The following is a 17,297-nucleotide window of genomic DNA, read 5'->3' as shown; positions in this document are numbered from 1 at the left end:
ACAATTTTTCGTGCTATAATAGATTGTAACTAAATATAAACTACTTAGTTTTCAACAAAAACCTTATATAATAGTAAATTTCAAATATTTTAAACATATTTCGAATAGGAACTTATAACTTTTTTACCATCTACAAAACTGACGAAGTGGCAACCATCTAAAGAAGGAGAAATCAGCTGACACGGAAAAATCTAAATTCCGCAGATTTCTGCGCTACGGGCTACAACTACAGAAAAATTCTGCGGTGTTGAGTTTTCATTTACATGGCGCTTTGGTAAGACAGATCGTGTCAGCTGACTCGGGTTTACGTACCGGTAGGTTTACGTTCTTGACTAATTTCAGCTTAAGACGTGATCTTGTGTCTTTCGTTCATGATTAAACTCACAATGGATTAAACTAGTCAAAAAGGAAAATTCTCAAAAAATTCATAGTCATAAGAGTTGCCGTTTCAATCAGTTTTTCAATTTTAATTTAGGAAGACTGTTATCCATATCCCGCATAAAGTTCCAGGAAATGTTGCTCCATGCAACTCCTAACCCGCGGTCGTCGCATTTTCAAACGTCCGTAAACGTTGTAAAAGGTTTTATTGAATAATTTTAGTTAAATTGTGTGTTCAATGTGGCTGACCCTAATTTTGGTTTTCGTTGTTTTCTTTGATTTGTTTACTTTGCTTTCGTTTTCCAGTAAAAAAGGATGGCGAAGAACCCGCTCAAAAAATCTACTTTTTTAAAGCTCTTCTTGAGTGTGGACTAACTGAGCTTTATAACCCGTTAAAAAGGTTACTAAATATTTTGTCGATTTTGGCAATTTTTTTCACGATCGCGGCAACACTGAATGAAATGCAACTCTGCGCCCAGTTCCAATCAGATTTTCCTAAAATTGGTGTACTCATTTTACAGTGGCAGTTTGTTTCTCACATTTCTCGCGTTTGGTTGTAAATTTTTAACAAAGAAAGCTATCGCGGTAAAGCCATTTGCGGGAGTTTATTTTTGTTAAATTTACTTGGAATTCTTTGGAAGAAAGTATAATATTGTGTAAAATATAAGTTTGTGCGACGTATAAACCAATGCACCTTAAATAATATAAATCGCGATTTTAAGGCAGAGAAATATACAATAACAAATCAAGGCCACTAACAAGAAACTCAATCCAAAGCAAAATCTAGCTAAAGCAGTGCGTGCAACGGAACGTCAAACGGACGTGTGTACAATACAAATTCGCAAAGACCGCTAAAAAGTGCAGGAAGTGGGCTGAATCAGAATTCAATAACATAATTTTATAAAAAATACTTTTATAGCAGCATAAATTGTAATTGCTGCGGTGTACGTGTGTGCGCGGTTCAATATTGGGGCTGTGTTTGGAATTTTTGCAGAAATTCCACGTGAATGTCTTCACAATCGTCTACTCGTTATATGCCAATAACCACAAGAATGGACAATCCAGCACTTTCAGGGTCCAGTGGTGATGTGGAAGCCGATAGCAATTCCGTGGAGGCTAGTCTACCCGCCACCTGTTCATCGCAGCAATTAATGCCTCCTTCGTCAGACACGGATAGCGCTGTTGTACAACGACCAACCACCGGAATCACAAAGACACAATGGTTTACGGTGGTGGTGCTGTGCTTTGTGAATCTAATCAACTATATGGATCGCTTTACTATAGCAGGTATGTAAAAATTAAACTTGGAATGAGATACAATAGATTAAACATAGTACATTCATATTCAAATTTAGTTAAATAAGACAATCGACGGTTTACATATATGTACATGTTCGTGCATACTCTTACATTAAACTATGCTGCAGCGAGGAACTAAATTTCAGTAACCCATATTTTCAACTATCTTCAAAATTGCCTCTCACTTGTATGAATATTTGCGTGTCTCCATTTCCAGCCAGCCAGCCATTATATACTCATCTTTTGAGAAAAGGCTCATAAATTTGAAAACATGATAAACAGCAATGATTTGTAAAAGCCGAATCGACTACAACAGTTAACACGGCTGGCCTTATGACACGTTGGCGTAAAAGCAGCAACAATCCGAAATGACTTTACTTTTGCCGCTTTTCGACGGGAGTTCACTATGTCAAGTGCTTGTACATTTACATCTGTGCCCAAGGCGCATTCGATATGGCTTAAGATATTTTAAGTACTTCTTCAAAATCTCTCCTTGCTTATGCTATATTTTTTGTTCATATTTTTACGCTTACTTCCGTGATAAAGTACATAATGTATGTATATGACATATGTACATGCACGAATTTTTTGTGTATTCACGAAACGAAATCATGTGTTTCCGCTCCATGATATGGATATATGCATCAACTCTGTATGTATTTATGGATGCATATAATAAACTGCAGATGCTAGGCGCTCATAAATATTAATACGTAAAAATATGTGTAGGTATATTTTTAGTGCATGACGTGGTGCATTTCCTTCTACTTTGTTTCCACTACTTTATTTTGCATTTTAAGTTTTTTAGGTTATGTCGCCATAGAATTTTATTGTTTAGTTTTTACTCTATGTACATATTTTTATTAAAACAATGATTTTTAAGCAAAAAACAAAAGCGACTTCAGCACTCATATACATACAAATTTAAGATTATCGTTAATTTCTTCATGATCCAATGATCGGATTTAAATCTAATTATTATGGGAACACCTGTGGGGTAACACCTTTCCTTTAAAAAAAAAGAATTATAGAAATCAATTAACGTGGTCCAAAGTTATGCGGTAACATACATACAAATAAAATAAAACAGTAAGAAAGTCTACGTTCGGGCGGAGCCGAACATTAAATACCCGGCGCAAGTACTAAATATATATTTTTCACCTTTCCGAAAGCTACCGCTACATGGTAAGCCGGGGTGTATCAATTTTGAGTAAATTGGCGTCCTTAAATTTCGCAATATTTAAGTTTCAAGGATTTGTGAAATTTATCGTTATATCGACTGCTGAGTGGAAGATCGACCTATCTCGTCAGCCGGTTCGAAAACGCCCTATCTCAAAAAACGTTTCGAAAACGTTCTATTTCAGAATTAGGTTGAAGAACGCCTATTTCAGAGTTCGTTTTGAAAACGACCTATATCAGAACATTTTCAATATATTTTGAAGTGAGATAGGGCATTTTTGAATCATATTCTGAAATAGGGCGTTCTTCAACCAAATTCTGAGATAGAGGGTTTTTCAATAAAATTCTGAAATAGGGCGTTCGTGAATACTTTTGAGATAGGGCGTTTTCGAACTGGCAGTCGATATGAAAAGCGGCCGTAATTTTAGTCCGATTTCAATATTTTTCAATATTTTGCTTTCATGTGTCAAGCACAATAACCATACCTTTATATTATTGCATTTTCGCCTCGTCGTGCAGATGGTGTTCTGTTGACATCTGAAGGCATCCAGTCGCTATCCTAAGTGCAGTGTATTGCGTCGTCGTTCATTGTGCAGAATGTCGAATCGTCTATCTGCTCAGCCAAGTCTGTTCCCCGTCTGCCCGACCAAGGGCTGTTGTTTCGGCGATCTAACCCCGTTTAGGTCGGCGAAGTATCTCAGAAGTTGTTCGTCCATAGGGCTACATTTGCTACGTATTCTTCTGCTCAGGGCTGGCATCGAGTCAAACCCAGGGCCAGAAACCTACACCTGCTGTGTATGCCAGAGACGACTACACCTTAACTCCACCTCAGTCAAGTGCAATGCTTGCGACGGGTGGAATAACCTCAGAGTCTGCTCAGGACTACGTACCCATCGGCAGTGACCACATCATTTGTGGCCCCTGCTGCTCAAACAGAGCAGCCTTCACGGCTAACCCGAGTCCACCTGAGCAGCTCAACACAAACACTACAGCATCACAACACAATAGTACTAACTGAGGCTGGTGCCAAGTAGATGCAACTTGTGACTGGCGGGGGGATACGGTACAGCGGACATACAGGGAGTTTTAGTTCGGATTAAAGTTCCACACTACTTGGTACAGGCTTTCGATGCTTTCTCCTTGTATAAAAAAACACAGCACAACAGACCACGCAACTTCGCGGGCCCGTGTTGCGCTGCTCGGTCGCAAACCCTAATTGCGACATCCCTTACGGCACAGCCAATGGCGGCAAGACAACACACATCCCTCACACCCCGCATAACAACACGTCTTCGTCAAGCAACTTCAATTTTCATTATCGTCATAGTTTTTGCTTTAAAAATAAGAATGTTTTGTTTACACTTCTATGCAAACAATCAGCCCTCTCTTTCATAACAAAAATTAAACACTATTTAGTTAATAGGTATGTACATACATATGTATTTATGAGTGTGCGCCAGTATAAAATAACTCGGCAATCGCTTTTGTGCTAGGTTTACAGTGACATTGAAAATCTCGTGTGTTATCTATAGCCAGTACACTTTTTATCAGCTGCTACTAATTTTAAATATCGAGAGGCAATTTTATGAATTTTCATACATACATATGTGCATAATGCGTGCGTAAATGTACATTCTTACATATTTAAGAATTGCTATTAGTAACGTTTGATTGTAGAGACCTTCATAAATGTATGTACATATGTATATACCTAATAAATATATAAATATATTGAGATATTGTATAGGCATCTCTTACCCCGAAAACCTCTATTCCTCAAATAGCATTCAATAGTACATTATTTGGTTTAAATAAAGGCACGTGATTTAAAAATTTAACGATAGCAAATAATATTAACGAACATTTGAATTGCAATTAACTGATTAGTTTGAATTTTTGTCAAGACAATGAGTAATTAATACACATATGCGCTTAGTGTAGTAAGAGAAAAGAGAAAAAAGACTACTAAGTCAAGGAATTTCTTCTGACTAACATATAAACAAAATAATGTACATAATAACACGCACAATATATTTCTTGAATTTAGCGCATTAAGCTGGAAGAGAGCTAAAGCTACACCCATTGCATGTAGCTCAAAAGATTTCTTATCTTCATAAGCAATAAATACTAAAAAAAAATGCACGCTCCATTGAAGTTTGGAATTTTGGGGCCATACTGCTGACAATTTATAGTAGAGGTAGAGAAAATGTGCTGTAATATTAACAGGCTTAACAATTTTCAAGTGCATACTGTAAAATATACTATAATATGAGTATATTAATTTACATTAATGTATAGGTAAATTCATATACCAGTTACATATGTACGTACATATGTATGTATATAGGTATTTTGTTTATCAATGACTGTCTTTCCCTCTGATCTGCATATTGGCCACGTTGGTTGCAGATACATGTATACATTTAATTTGCGTGAATCATGCCATCGCCACTGTAAATATATTACACTCTCCAAGTGCTGTGTGGGTCAACAAAACCAAAAAGAGAAACTTGTTTTTTGTTTTTAGTATTCCTCCAACAAAATATTTTTTGTTTGCTTGGCAGAAATGTGGCGTGATGTGATGATGTATACAAACGTTGGCAATTGTACAATATTCATACGTACATACTTAGTCAGTACATACGATTTTACTTACATAGTAGGGTGTTGGCAATGCGCCTCCCATCGACCGATGTTTGTTTTTCACATTCACACAACATTGAATAATTACGTATTTTTAGTTATATGTATATCATCGTCCTCATAATGATAAACAGCAGCATCGTCTGATTTGCAAACTCAGTGGAACCTTAATAGCCAAAAACGAACACCAATATGCTGACTAAGTTTACAAATCAAAATATAAATACAAACATTTTTTCTTTGTTTTGCAAACTCAAACTATATATCGATGGCTGAGTGGAAGATCTGCCTATCTCAGCAACCAGTTCGAAAACGCCCTATCTCAGAACACTTTTTAAGAATGCCCTACTTCAGAATTTGATTGAAAAACACCCTATCTCAGAATTTGATTGAAGAATGCCCTATCTCAGCTGCCGATTGAAAAACGCCCTATCTCAGCTTATTTTCAATGTATTTTCCTTTGAGATATGGCGTTTTTGAACCGAATTCTGAGCAAGGGCGTCATTCAACCAAATTTTGAGATAGTTTGTTTTTCAATAAAATTCTGAAATAGGGCGGTTTTCAATCAAGCTCTGATGTAGAGCGTTCTTGAAAAGTTTTCTGGGATAGGGCATTTTTGAACTGGCTGCTGTTATAGGTCCATCTTCCACTCAGCCATCGATATGTACTATATCTTTCCATTTCGAATTTAACAGTGTTTAATGGCATCAGTGACGCTCCTGTCTTTTTTGAAAACAAGCCAAATCTGCATATTTCTAGAAATCAGTTAGCTGGTGATAGAGAAAAGTACATTTCTAGACAGACGACGACTATTTTAATAACAAACAGTTTTTTTTTGCGTTGGTAAGAAAATTACAAACCACCTTAATAAAAGCTTATTAAATTAAATATAGTGTTTTGCGCATAAATAAACATACAAACATACATATGGATGTATACAAATGTACGAACTTTTATATTGTCATACCTAGGAAGGCGCATTAAACAGCGCCATTAGCAGTTGCTTGTGATCTTTTGTACTTAATCGGATGATTTTTAAGTAAATGGATTTTATTATTACATGATAGTTGTTAATTACACCATAAACGTACATATGTATGTATACTGTAAAGTACTATAATAAAAGGAAGCTACAACTAAAAAATTTCCTGACATTTGTTGTACTATTATGGACGTAATTTTTTTTTATGCATACATTACCTATAATATTGACCAATTAAAGCAAATCCTTAAACGTATAATTTAAAAGTTGTAACAAATGTCCGGTCGGATAGAGAAAGCTTTCATTCCAACACAATTTATCATCCATATTTATATGTAAGTGCAATGGATGCTCGCATCAAAGCACACCTCTTTTCAAACAGACACCTTCCCGGTGCGGAATATTTTTCACAATTTTTGCTTTTAGATTTACATCTGTTACCTCTGCTTATTGAGGAAGAGGGGTCTATTGTTTACAGCAAAACTCAACTCAAGGGACAATACGCTCATCCACGCTTGGTGTAAATACCGAGAAGAAGGTCTAAGATTTAGCTAAGTGGGCAGCTACCTTCCACGGTTAACCTTTACATACAATTTCCCGTACGTAGTGGAATTCCGGGCAATGAAAGGACAGATATTCTCGCTAGGAAAGAGACTACACAGAGGCTCACAGCTCCAGAAGCCTCCATAGGTTCAGGAGCCTTCATCGGTTTGCAATCTCGAGCAAAGCAAGCAACTTCAATATAATATAAAGACTAAGTATAACCCGTCAGAAATATCAACAAGGAGAACTGAAGTACTACTTTACCTTACACGCCACTAAGAAAAATTTGTTACAAGCTTTTTCATTGGCAACCACAGGGTAATGAAGCACTTGTCAAACCAAAACCAGGGAGTTGTTTGCTCTGATCACATCGGGTTGGGACATGAGTTGAGGACTATTGACCAACCTTTAATAATACAAATGCAATGATTGAAAAAATTACATATACTATAAATATTGCTTGTTTTTATCGCCAGCAAATGTTTTTAACAAATTCTATGACTAATTTCTAAGCTTCAGATTTAAAAACAAAAAGTACTTAATTAGGTATCTTTAATCCAACAAACAAACATAATGATTGATTTTTCACATGAAATCACAAATTTATAGCTTCGCACTTTGGATGCCATGTGAAAGTATATCAAATTTAAATCATGCGATTTCTCCTTGTGACATTTTTAGCCAAAAATACATATGTATGTATGTACATGCATATGTATATCCAACTGTGTTTGTAGTAAAACTATATAAACAGTATAGATTAGTATGTAAGTATTTATGTTCATGTTGTTTAAGTGTATAAAAATCTTTTCATTCATAATTTGTACTTCTCTCTTTTTCCTTGTTTGATTTTTCCGCTTTTAATGCTTTAGTTTGCCTTAATAATTGTGAAATTGTCAAGTGGGCGTGTACTTACAGTTGTATGCCAAAAAATATAGACCAAGGCAAATTGTAAATATGCGTGAAAATATACATACATATATACATATAGCACACCGTCTTCAAAAGAGTCACAAGTCCAAATTCGGCATTTTTGAAATTATGCGTTAAAAATGTACACAGAGCTTTTATTTACCTTTCAGCAAAAGCTGGAGCAAATTCTTGTTATAATTTGTTAAAAAAAAAAACCTAAGGTAAAGTCGCCCTTCCCCATATGATTAGCACGTGCTAAGAAAGAGCTTCTCGCATTTTCTAACGAACGTATTATTTTGAGTTGTGACTCGTTTGAAGACGTTGTGCGATATGTATTATTGACAAAGAATCCAAATATGTGTATAGATACAAAAATATATATATCTATATGTAGATTTTTATATGGCCAAGGACTGTCGCTCCAGCCACACTCCCCAATAACTCTTCGCGGAATTTGTATGCTGTTACAACAACAACAACATAAAACCATTTTTTCACATTGCCTTGCAAAAATACTTTAAACCCGCGATTTTTTTTCGGTACACACATATAATCACTGCACCAATGATAAGCAATGCTAATAAAAAATATTTATCTGATGCTCGTATAAATACACCTACTTATAGTTATCGCTGTTGGTGTAAGAGCTTGACATTCCATAAAAATTTTAGGATATCTTTATGTACTTAAATATAGTTTGGTTACTAAAAGGTTTATGTGAAAATGAGTTAGCCCACCCTGTTTCGGAATTTGGAAATGCATACTGTCCAATACGGGCTAAAATTGTTGAGCTCATCCAGGTCTTGAGATTCTGTTCTGTCCAGTCGCTAACATAAAGTTTTAGAAAATGGGCGTGGCACCGCCCACTTACCCCTACATACAGTCGGTGTAAAATGTAAGTGTACGCCTTGCACTAATACAATAATCACAATTATTTTCATGAAAAATTGTTTTCATTAATTATTTATGAAAATATAGTTCATTCTTTAGCATAAACCATATACATAAATCAAAATTTCACACTCTATATAAAGTTCACAAAAATTCAAAAAAATTTCATGAAATTACAAAATTTTTTTAGAATTTCTAGAAAACTTTCGAGTATGCGGTTTTATGCCCGTTCAATTTTAGTTTCACAAAAAATTAAACAATTTCATCAAAATTTCCAAATTTTTATTCCGCATTTCCAAATTTTTATTCAGAATTTCCAAATTTTATTCAGGGTGTTGCGCGTTTTTTCCATATAACGCTTGATTAAAATCTATTTTTATATGGAAGAAAATGCGCTACGCCCTCCACTAAAGAAAATTCTTCCGCATAAATTTCTTATTTCACGAAAAGCATCTGTTGGAGATCCAAAAGAATTGTTTGCTTACGCCAATACATAAATACTTGTTTACGAATTTAGTAAATATGTACATACATGCATATGTATTTACATATATGCAGCTGTGGTGTCAATCGAAAAAATGCACACTTTGGAAATTTCACATTTTTAAATAGATTCCATCCATCTATTTTTAGAAACGAAAAACAACACTAATGGCTAACAGCACTAAGTTTCGATTTTTATCTGTACAAGCACTAAAAAAAAAAAATTATAAAAACAATATTTTCACTATCCAAACACTGTGCATGCTTACCACTAAAACATGCTAATATTGTAAGCAAATATTTTATTGTCTACTACTATAGTAGATACATACTACTTTGCAACGCAAACATTGTAGCCAGCCCCTCGTACCTACAGCTTTATGTGCAAATTTAAAAAGTGGCGTGATGCTACGAAGCTACTTAGCATTCAGCGGTAAGAAATGCATAAAGCCAGTGTTGCCGTTGAGAATTTTCAGAAAGTCGCAAAAAGGGGGTCATTGACGAAAAAAAAGGTTCATCATATTATTTTTGCTTTTCTTCACTAGTAAAAGAATAAATCTGTTGATTTTAAAAAGAAAATAGCGGGACACGCTTTGAACAAGGAGAATAGTTGCATTTTCCTTAAAAGTTTTAAGTTACGCATTTTTTCGTACTTATAGGAGGAAATATTTTTTAGTAGCATGGAAAATGGGCAAAAGTCGCACATAATTTTGGAAAAGGGCCAAAAAATCAAAATTTTCAAAATCTTGGATCAAAGGGTATTGCCGCTTAAAAAGGGTCAAATTGCCTCTTTAGTCGCTCAACGGCAACACTGCCTAAAGCACATGAAAATTAAAATAAAAATTAAGCAGAAAGAAAATAAAATAAAATGAATATATCAATTGCTCGGCGTATGCTGCCAAAAATTTGTGGCATTTGCATTCTGCATTTTCAACAGCACGTCACTGCAGTTCGTAGGAATTTTATAATAGAGCGATTGATTTTATATATACATTTATACTTATGCATGTACATAAATAAGTACACCGTAAGTGTATATATATCTTTTTTTTTTGTTTCGCCCATATTTGTTTAACTATTAATTTTGGGCTTCCGACTTTTTGCCTGCAAATGAATTTAAATGCGCAAAATTTTTTGTTTTCACTGCACACGTGGTTCTATCTTTAACTGAAAATCTTGTTGATATGTATACAAAGTATGTACTTTTAATTACAACAAAATAATTGTAATTCAATAAATGCGTACGATAGCTATTGGTTCAAAATTATTTTCATGAAAATTAAAGTTTCACAATTTATATAAAGTTCACAAAAACTCAAAAAAAATTTCGACAAAACTTTAAACTTTTTATTCACAATTTCTAGAAACTTCTCGAGTATGCAGTATATTTTCATAAATAAACATTTGAAATTTAAAATTTCATTGTACATGCATTCTCACTTTGCTTCAACTTCTTAAATTATTTTCAGCTTTTTTTTTTTTGCAGACAACACCTAAAAATTTCATTAAACCATAAGCAAAGGTTTATTTTTGTGTTTTGGATTATGTATTTTTTAGTAAGGGTTTTCCTTTAATTCTACTCGAAAAATGTACACGTATTTGACAGAGTAAAAGGTTAGTATACACCTTGTTCTAATATAATATTCTTTTTTATGAAAATATAGTTCATTCACCATATAAATCAAAGTTTCACACTTTATATAAAATTCACAAAAATGTTCATCAAAATTTCAAGCTTTTTATTCAGAATCTTTAAAAAAATGTGTATGCAGTTTTCTAGCCCATTCAATTTTAGTATAATAAAGTACAAGATTTAAGTCGCTAAAAATTACCGTTGATTTTTAAGAATTTTTTTCGTGGAGGGTGTTGCCCAGTTTCTTCCTTATAAAAATAGATTTTAATCATGCGTTATATGAAAGAAAGTGTGCCACACTTTTCACAAAAAAAAAAAAAAAAAAAAAAATAAATCAATGGTAGTTTTTAGTGAAAAAAAAGTTTTTTTGAATTATTGTGAATTTTATATAACGAGTGAAACTTTGACTTATATGGCTTAGGTTTTAGAATCAACTGTATTTGCATAAAAAGTAGTGAAACAACCTCTTCATGAAAATAATTTTGAATATTATATTAGAACGAGCGGTATGCTAACTTTTCACTCTGACTGTATGTATGTGCAGTGGTTGGGATTAACAATTATTGAATTTTCCTTCAAATTTATGTTGAAATTAAATAAAAATAGAACATCGGAAATCATCGTTAAGTATATCGATGTTTTTACAGCGATGCAATTAACAGGACAATTGGGGTAATTGTCTTTAAAGCTCTTTACCAGTCTTTCGAAAGACTAATTGAAAGGAGGTCTTAGCGTTATGTTGTTCTCCTTCAATAAGTTTTTTAAAAATGTAATTAAATTAAAGAAATATATATATATTGCTTTTTAAAACAATATAAACTTATAAATAAAAGAAAATTAAAAAAAAAATGCAAATATGTTAAAAAAAATAAAGCAAAAATAAATAAAAATATTTGAAAAAATTACTGGAAATTAAACAAAAATTCGTATTAAAAAAATTAAATTAGAAAGGGAAAAACAATATAATCAATAAAGAAGAAAATAGTATTTAAAAACTATATGAAATTAAAAAAATTAATTTTATTTTTAAAACAGAATCTTAATATTAAAAGTAAATTCAAGTAAAAAAGAGCTAAAAGAATAAAGTTAAAAAATAAAATGAAATGAGATTCAAAAAATAAATGAAATAAGAAAAATATTTTTTTTTCTTCTTAAATCAGTAAGTTGTAAAAATTAAAAGAAAATTGAATTACCACAAAAAAAAACTAGATTAAAAAATAAGCAATAATTAAAATAGGTTACTAAAAATTTTATGAAACTACAAAATGTTTTTCTCTTTTTAACAAAATCTACAAATTAAAAGAAAATTAAACTTTAAAAAATAAAAGAAAAATGACTAAAAAGAAGAAAATAAAAACTATAAAGAAAAAAATAAAATAAGCCCTGAAAACCAAAAAAGAAGAAATAATAATTAAAATAAGAAAAAACAAAATAAGTCATGAAAATGAACTTAAATAAAACAAATATATTTTTCCTTTTAAAACAATGATTTATAAAAATTATAAGACAATGAAGTTAACAAAAAAAAAAATCAAAAATATTAAAAAGAAGAAATAAATAAAATTAATTTTTTTTCTTTTTTATATAAAAGAAAATAAGTTCCTAGAAATTAAACGAAACAAGTAATTTAAAAACAATCTTTTTAAAGACAAGCTTTTATAAGTGGTTAATAAAAAAATCTACTCCTGCACCACCACCACTGAACGGCTAAATTTTTTTGTGAAGCTATTTATGTCCTTTTAAATAATATATACGTTTTAATTATGAAACAAATCGGACCCTAAATACGGATTTTCGGATGGATGGAGTATGTAGACATTTTCTTTTTTTATAATTTTTTTTTATTTATATATTTCTTAATTAACATTTTTTATTTATATATTTTTTAATTAACATTTTTTCTTTTTTAATTTAATGTTCTTTTATTTTATATTTCTTTTGCTTTAAAAGTAAAAATACTGTGACTCAAACAAATGACCACGTGTTGATTATTTTTAATTATTCATAATGTTTTCCGAGTTAAATTTTTTTTGTATTTTTCTAAAAAAATATTGTCCAAGCTTTAACTAAAACCATAAAAATCACAGTTTCAAACTTTATAAAAAACTTCAAAATTCAAGAAAATTTCAAATTTTAAATCTGAATCTTAAGAACACATTTGGGTATGCAGTCTTATAGCGTATACAATTTTAGTCTAATGAAGTGCAAGCTTCAAACGGCTAAAAAATCCCATTAACTTTTGAGATTTTTTTTTTGTGGCGGATTTTTGCACTTTTCTTTAATATAAGCATGGATTTTTTTATAACATAAAATGCGGGAGACCGTTAGCAATGAAATTTCTTTCGAAACTTTTAGTTGCAATGTGCAATGCTTGGAAATGGAAATTTAACACAAATATAAGCAACACAACTCAAAGCCATTAGGTACTACATATTACCAACTCAATGTTATTATGTTATTCAATAATGTAGAATAAACAGCCAATTAGAAAACATGCAGCTGCTTGATTTAAAAATCTTTAAAATAAATCGCACACAGCTGCAAAAACGCCTTAACTAATTAAAAGTTTAAGGATGTTTTTTTTTGAATTTTTGTAAACAAAAGCTTTATACATATGCACGGCATTAATAATTCGCCAATACTAAATATTTACTACAAGAAAATATGCAAATTTACTTTAGTACGCAGCTACTCGGAAATCTTTTGGTAATTTCCAGCTGTAATTCGTAAATAAAAGTCAAGGAAAATGCCAATGGCGCAATGGCTTCGCACAAAAAATTAAAGGGGAAACAACGTAGAGTTCGAAAAAATATTTATTTGCATATCGTTGACGAGGACATGAATGGATAAAAGACAAGCACAAAAACAAACTTTTCCAGACGCGCATAAATTCGCATTTGCATCGATTGGCATTAATTTTTCGGCATAAAACATGAGTTGGCGGCGGGACGCTTACTTATAGAATTTTTTTGTTTTGATTTTGCTGATTGCTGACAAACAAATATGTGGACGAATCAAAAAAAAAAAACATCGAATTACTAATTGCTCCAACATTAAAACGATTAAAAAATGCGTTTAATTAGTCGATTGAATGCGGACAAAATAAATTATTCAAGTAAACGTAAAAACTCGGCTTAGAGAAAAAACAAAAATATTTAGAATTTTTTTTTTTTTTGTGCATGTCATTGCTACGAGTCTTGAACAAACAAATTGCATTTACTTGGTGAAATTTCACAAAATGTGGCATTAATTTCACATACAGAATGGCTTGGTTAACACATGCACAAAATGCTGCCAGATTAAAGAAATTGGTAATCCGGAAGTATTTTAGTAAATATGTTCTCCTATACATCCACTTAAAATGGAAAACGACACTGAAAGCACGACACTGTAGCAATTAAAAAGCAAAAAATATAAATTATGGCTGCTTCGATTAATCGATAACAGAGTTAATCGCTTTGAAAACGATACCTCTCATCAAATATTCAAAGACTTACAAAATTCGATATTTAAAAAGAACGGTCGCTCTAAGCTCCATACATTCGAGCAAAAAGTGATTTTGCCGGTTTTGATCGCCATAAGAATATCACAATTTAATCGTTAAAATTGGATTTATTATTTCCGATCAAATAACCATTAAATAACCAAGATTTGTTGATGGTCAAAAACGATGGAAAAAAATTTAAACAAACAGTAATGATTTTGCAACGTTCTAACAAATTTTGCTATTTAATAGTTAATTTCAGTCCCTAGATTTTTTGGGATTTCTGGCTGAGTGGTTAGAGGTGCGCACTACCACTCCGTATGACCTGTGTTCGATCCCTGGTCCCAGCACCATCTAAATTAGAAAAATTGTTTTCTAACAACGGTCGCCCCTCGGCAGTCATTGGCTAACCTCCGAGTGTATATCTACCATGAAAAAGTTTCTCATAAAATCCAATTGCTGTTCGGAGGCAGCGTAAACTGTAGGTCCTTCAATTTTTGTAACAATACCACAAATTGTAGAAGTAGGGCCAAACACTTAGCAAAAGTGTAAGTTCCAAAATATAACATTATTTCGTCTTCACTCAACGCTTTCAGGTCTGATATTTTAATATTTCCTTAACTATTTAGTCCCTCTCCACTACGGCTTACAATTAAGGGAATTCTTTACAAAAATTACAGCAGATTACTTTTTATCACTCTAATATATAACTTTCATAGACTGCATGCCAACAAACCTAAAGAGCAACAATAAAAACTCAAGCTACTTTGTAGCTAATAAAAACAAAAATAAAAATAAAAAGTATAGATGAAAGGCGGAAAAAGAGAAAGTCCGTTTACCTAATGGGAGTACTTTCGTAAGCTTTGAATGCACCTATGTGCATACCTACATACATACTTATGAATGCATAGATTTCTTCACAATAATGAATAGTAAAAAAAAACAAAAACAAAAAAAAACAACAATGTTGGTCTCAATTTTGTTATGCCTTTTTGCAAGTGACCGATTTTACAACGGTCTATTAGCAGTGTTTGTAAGTAAATGTGCGTTGAGTTCAATAGTGAATAGGCGCAAAGTGGCGAAAGAAAATAGCAAACACCTGTGAAAAAATGGTTATTGGAAGGCATGCATTTTAATTTTGGAAAAGTCTTTTAGTTTACGTACATACATATGTATATAACCAGTGCGATCTAAAACCCACTGGGAAAATAGGTAAGCACCTTACGAGGTAAGCCATGTTTCCTTTCCGTTTTTCGTACCAAAATTGTCATCATGGCCAATGTCATCTACTAGTAAAGCGCAAAATGAACACATTACGTTGTCAGTTGCAAAATAACGTGCAGTCGAAGTTATTTCCAAGCGCCGAACTACTCCGAGCGACTGCCCTGCAATACACGTAACTTACTTTGTAAAGCGGCTCAGAAGTATATCTGATACCAAATGTAGATTCTAAATTCCTACGATTTTTGCAGGGGACTTGTTCGCACGCACACAGTGACATCAATTGCACGCACACTACAAAAATACTCTGCCGAAGCTGCCCAGCTGTATGAATGAGTACTTAACCTATACAATGTTTTAATCTAGTAGTCAAAGTTCAAAAGGGGCATATTGTATTCCAAAAAAAAGTAATTTCGCTGTCTTTTCTCCCATGGGGCGATTTCTTAGAGGCTCTTATATAAGGCCGTCTGCGGGCCAGATATGTAAATTTGTCGAATTTTAGTTTAGTTTTCAACCAATCGAGAAGATTTTCACCGAGATAAGCTCGATTTTTATTACCTTCCTTTTATTAGCTCGGGATGTAACTATGTAATATTGATGCGCCTAAAAGATGCAGCGATTTCTATTCTCAAGTTACATACCTGATGACAGTACGAATGGCAATTATAATAGGGAGGTTTTAGTTTTTTAAACTATAATTGTATTTTAAGATAGGCTTTCAATTGAACTTTAATTTCACATTTTTTAATGTCTCCAGATTCTACATCCGAGCCTTGGCTTTCGCTGGAGGAGTCTGAAATTATTTCTAGGTTGCTTATAAGACTTTTAGCAGTACTTGTTTAAGACCCATCAAATTGCTTGATATACTACTTAACCGTTTAGCGGCTGAAGCTAAAAGCCGGTTATTGTCCGTACCCTGGTTAGAGTGGACTCTCTGTCTTGCCTTTTTATCACGTTAGTAAAGGGTACCCGATATTTTACAGCGATAATTTAAATGAGTACGATATCGATACTTTGAGTTCGATATCATGTCCCTAACTGAACAACAAAAATGAAAAGATTACGAAGGCAAATACGGAGACGAATCCGAAGACGAAAACTTATACGAATACGACGACGAATACGAAGAGCAATACGAATATGAAAACTTATACGAATACGAAGACCCATTCGAATACAAAAATGTACATATACGAAGGCGTATATGAAGACGAATACGAACGTGAACACAAAGACGAAGAGACTAAAACGATTGCGAACACGAATGCCGCTGAATACGAAGATCAATAGGATGGCGAAAATCAATACGACGACGAAGAAGAATGCGAGCCTGAAACGAAGACAAACAGAAAGTGGCGACTGAAACGAATAATAGTTTGAAGATGAATGCATATGTATAGGCGAGTACGAAGACTAAGATAAGATTGGTGTTAAACTTAATACAAATTTCTGCAATTCAAAACGAACTAGAAATGAATGGAAGAAAGTTTCATTTTAGTGGTGTTTTTGGTTTCTTAAGAAAAGGTTTTAGATTTTCGCATTATGTTTTCCTCCGTTTCTTTGTGGATAGTTTTTTATGGTTCTACAGTTGGTTGAAAAATATTTCAGGCCAGGGCTATTTGTCTGATGTCGAAAGATTTTTTACAAAA

At 32.8% G+C, this 17,297-nt stretch overlaps 1 protein-coding gene across 1 annotated transcript in view; it reads left to right on the top strand.

Annotated features, from left to right (window-relative positions):
* The first annotated feature begins 884 nt into the window (after positions 1-884).
* Positions 885-17,297, top strand: part of LOC118742651 (protein spinster) — a 79,411-nt gene continuing 62,998 nt past the window's right edge. The window contains exon 1 of the mRNA XM_036474877.1: positions 885-1,665. Within this exon, the coding sequence (XP_036330770.1) occupies positions 1,386-1,665 (280 nt within the window). The 5' untranslated portion in view covers positions 885-1,385. The remainder of the gene's footprint in view (positions 1,666-17,297) is intronic.

This window comes from Rhagoletis pomonella, unplaced genomic scaffold, assembly GCF_013731165.1.
Source record: "Rhagoletis pomonella isolate Grant_MI unplaced genomic scaffold, Rhpom_1.0 Rhpom_scaffold_00007, whole genome shotgun sequence".
Classification (NCBI taxonomy): Eukaryota; Metazoa; Arthropoda; class Insecta; order Diptera; family Tephritidae; genus Rhagoletis; species Rhagoletis pomonella.
Note: the sequence above shows the minus strand (reverse complement) of the source record. Positions and strands in the feature narration are given on the sequence as shown.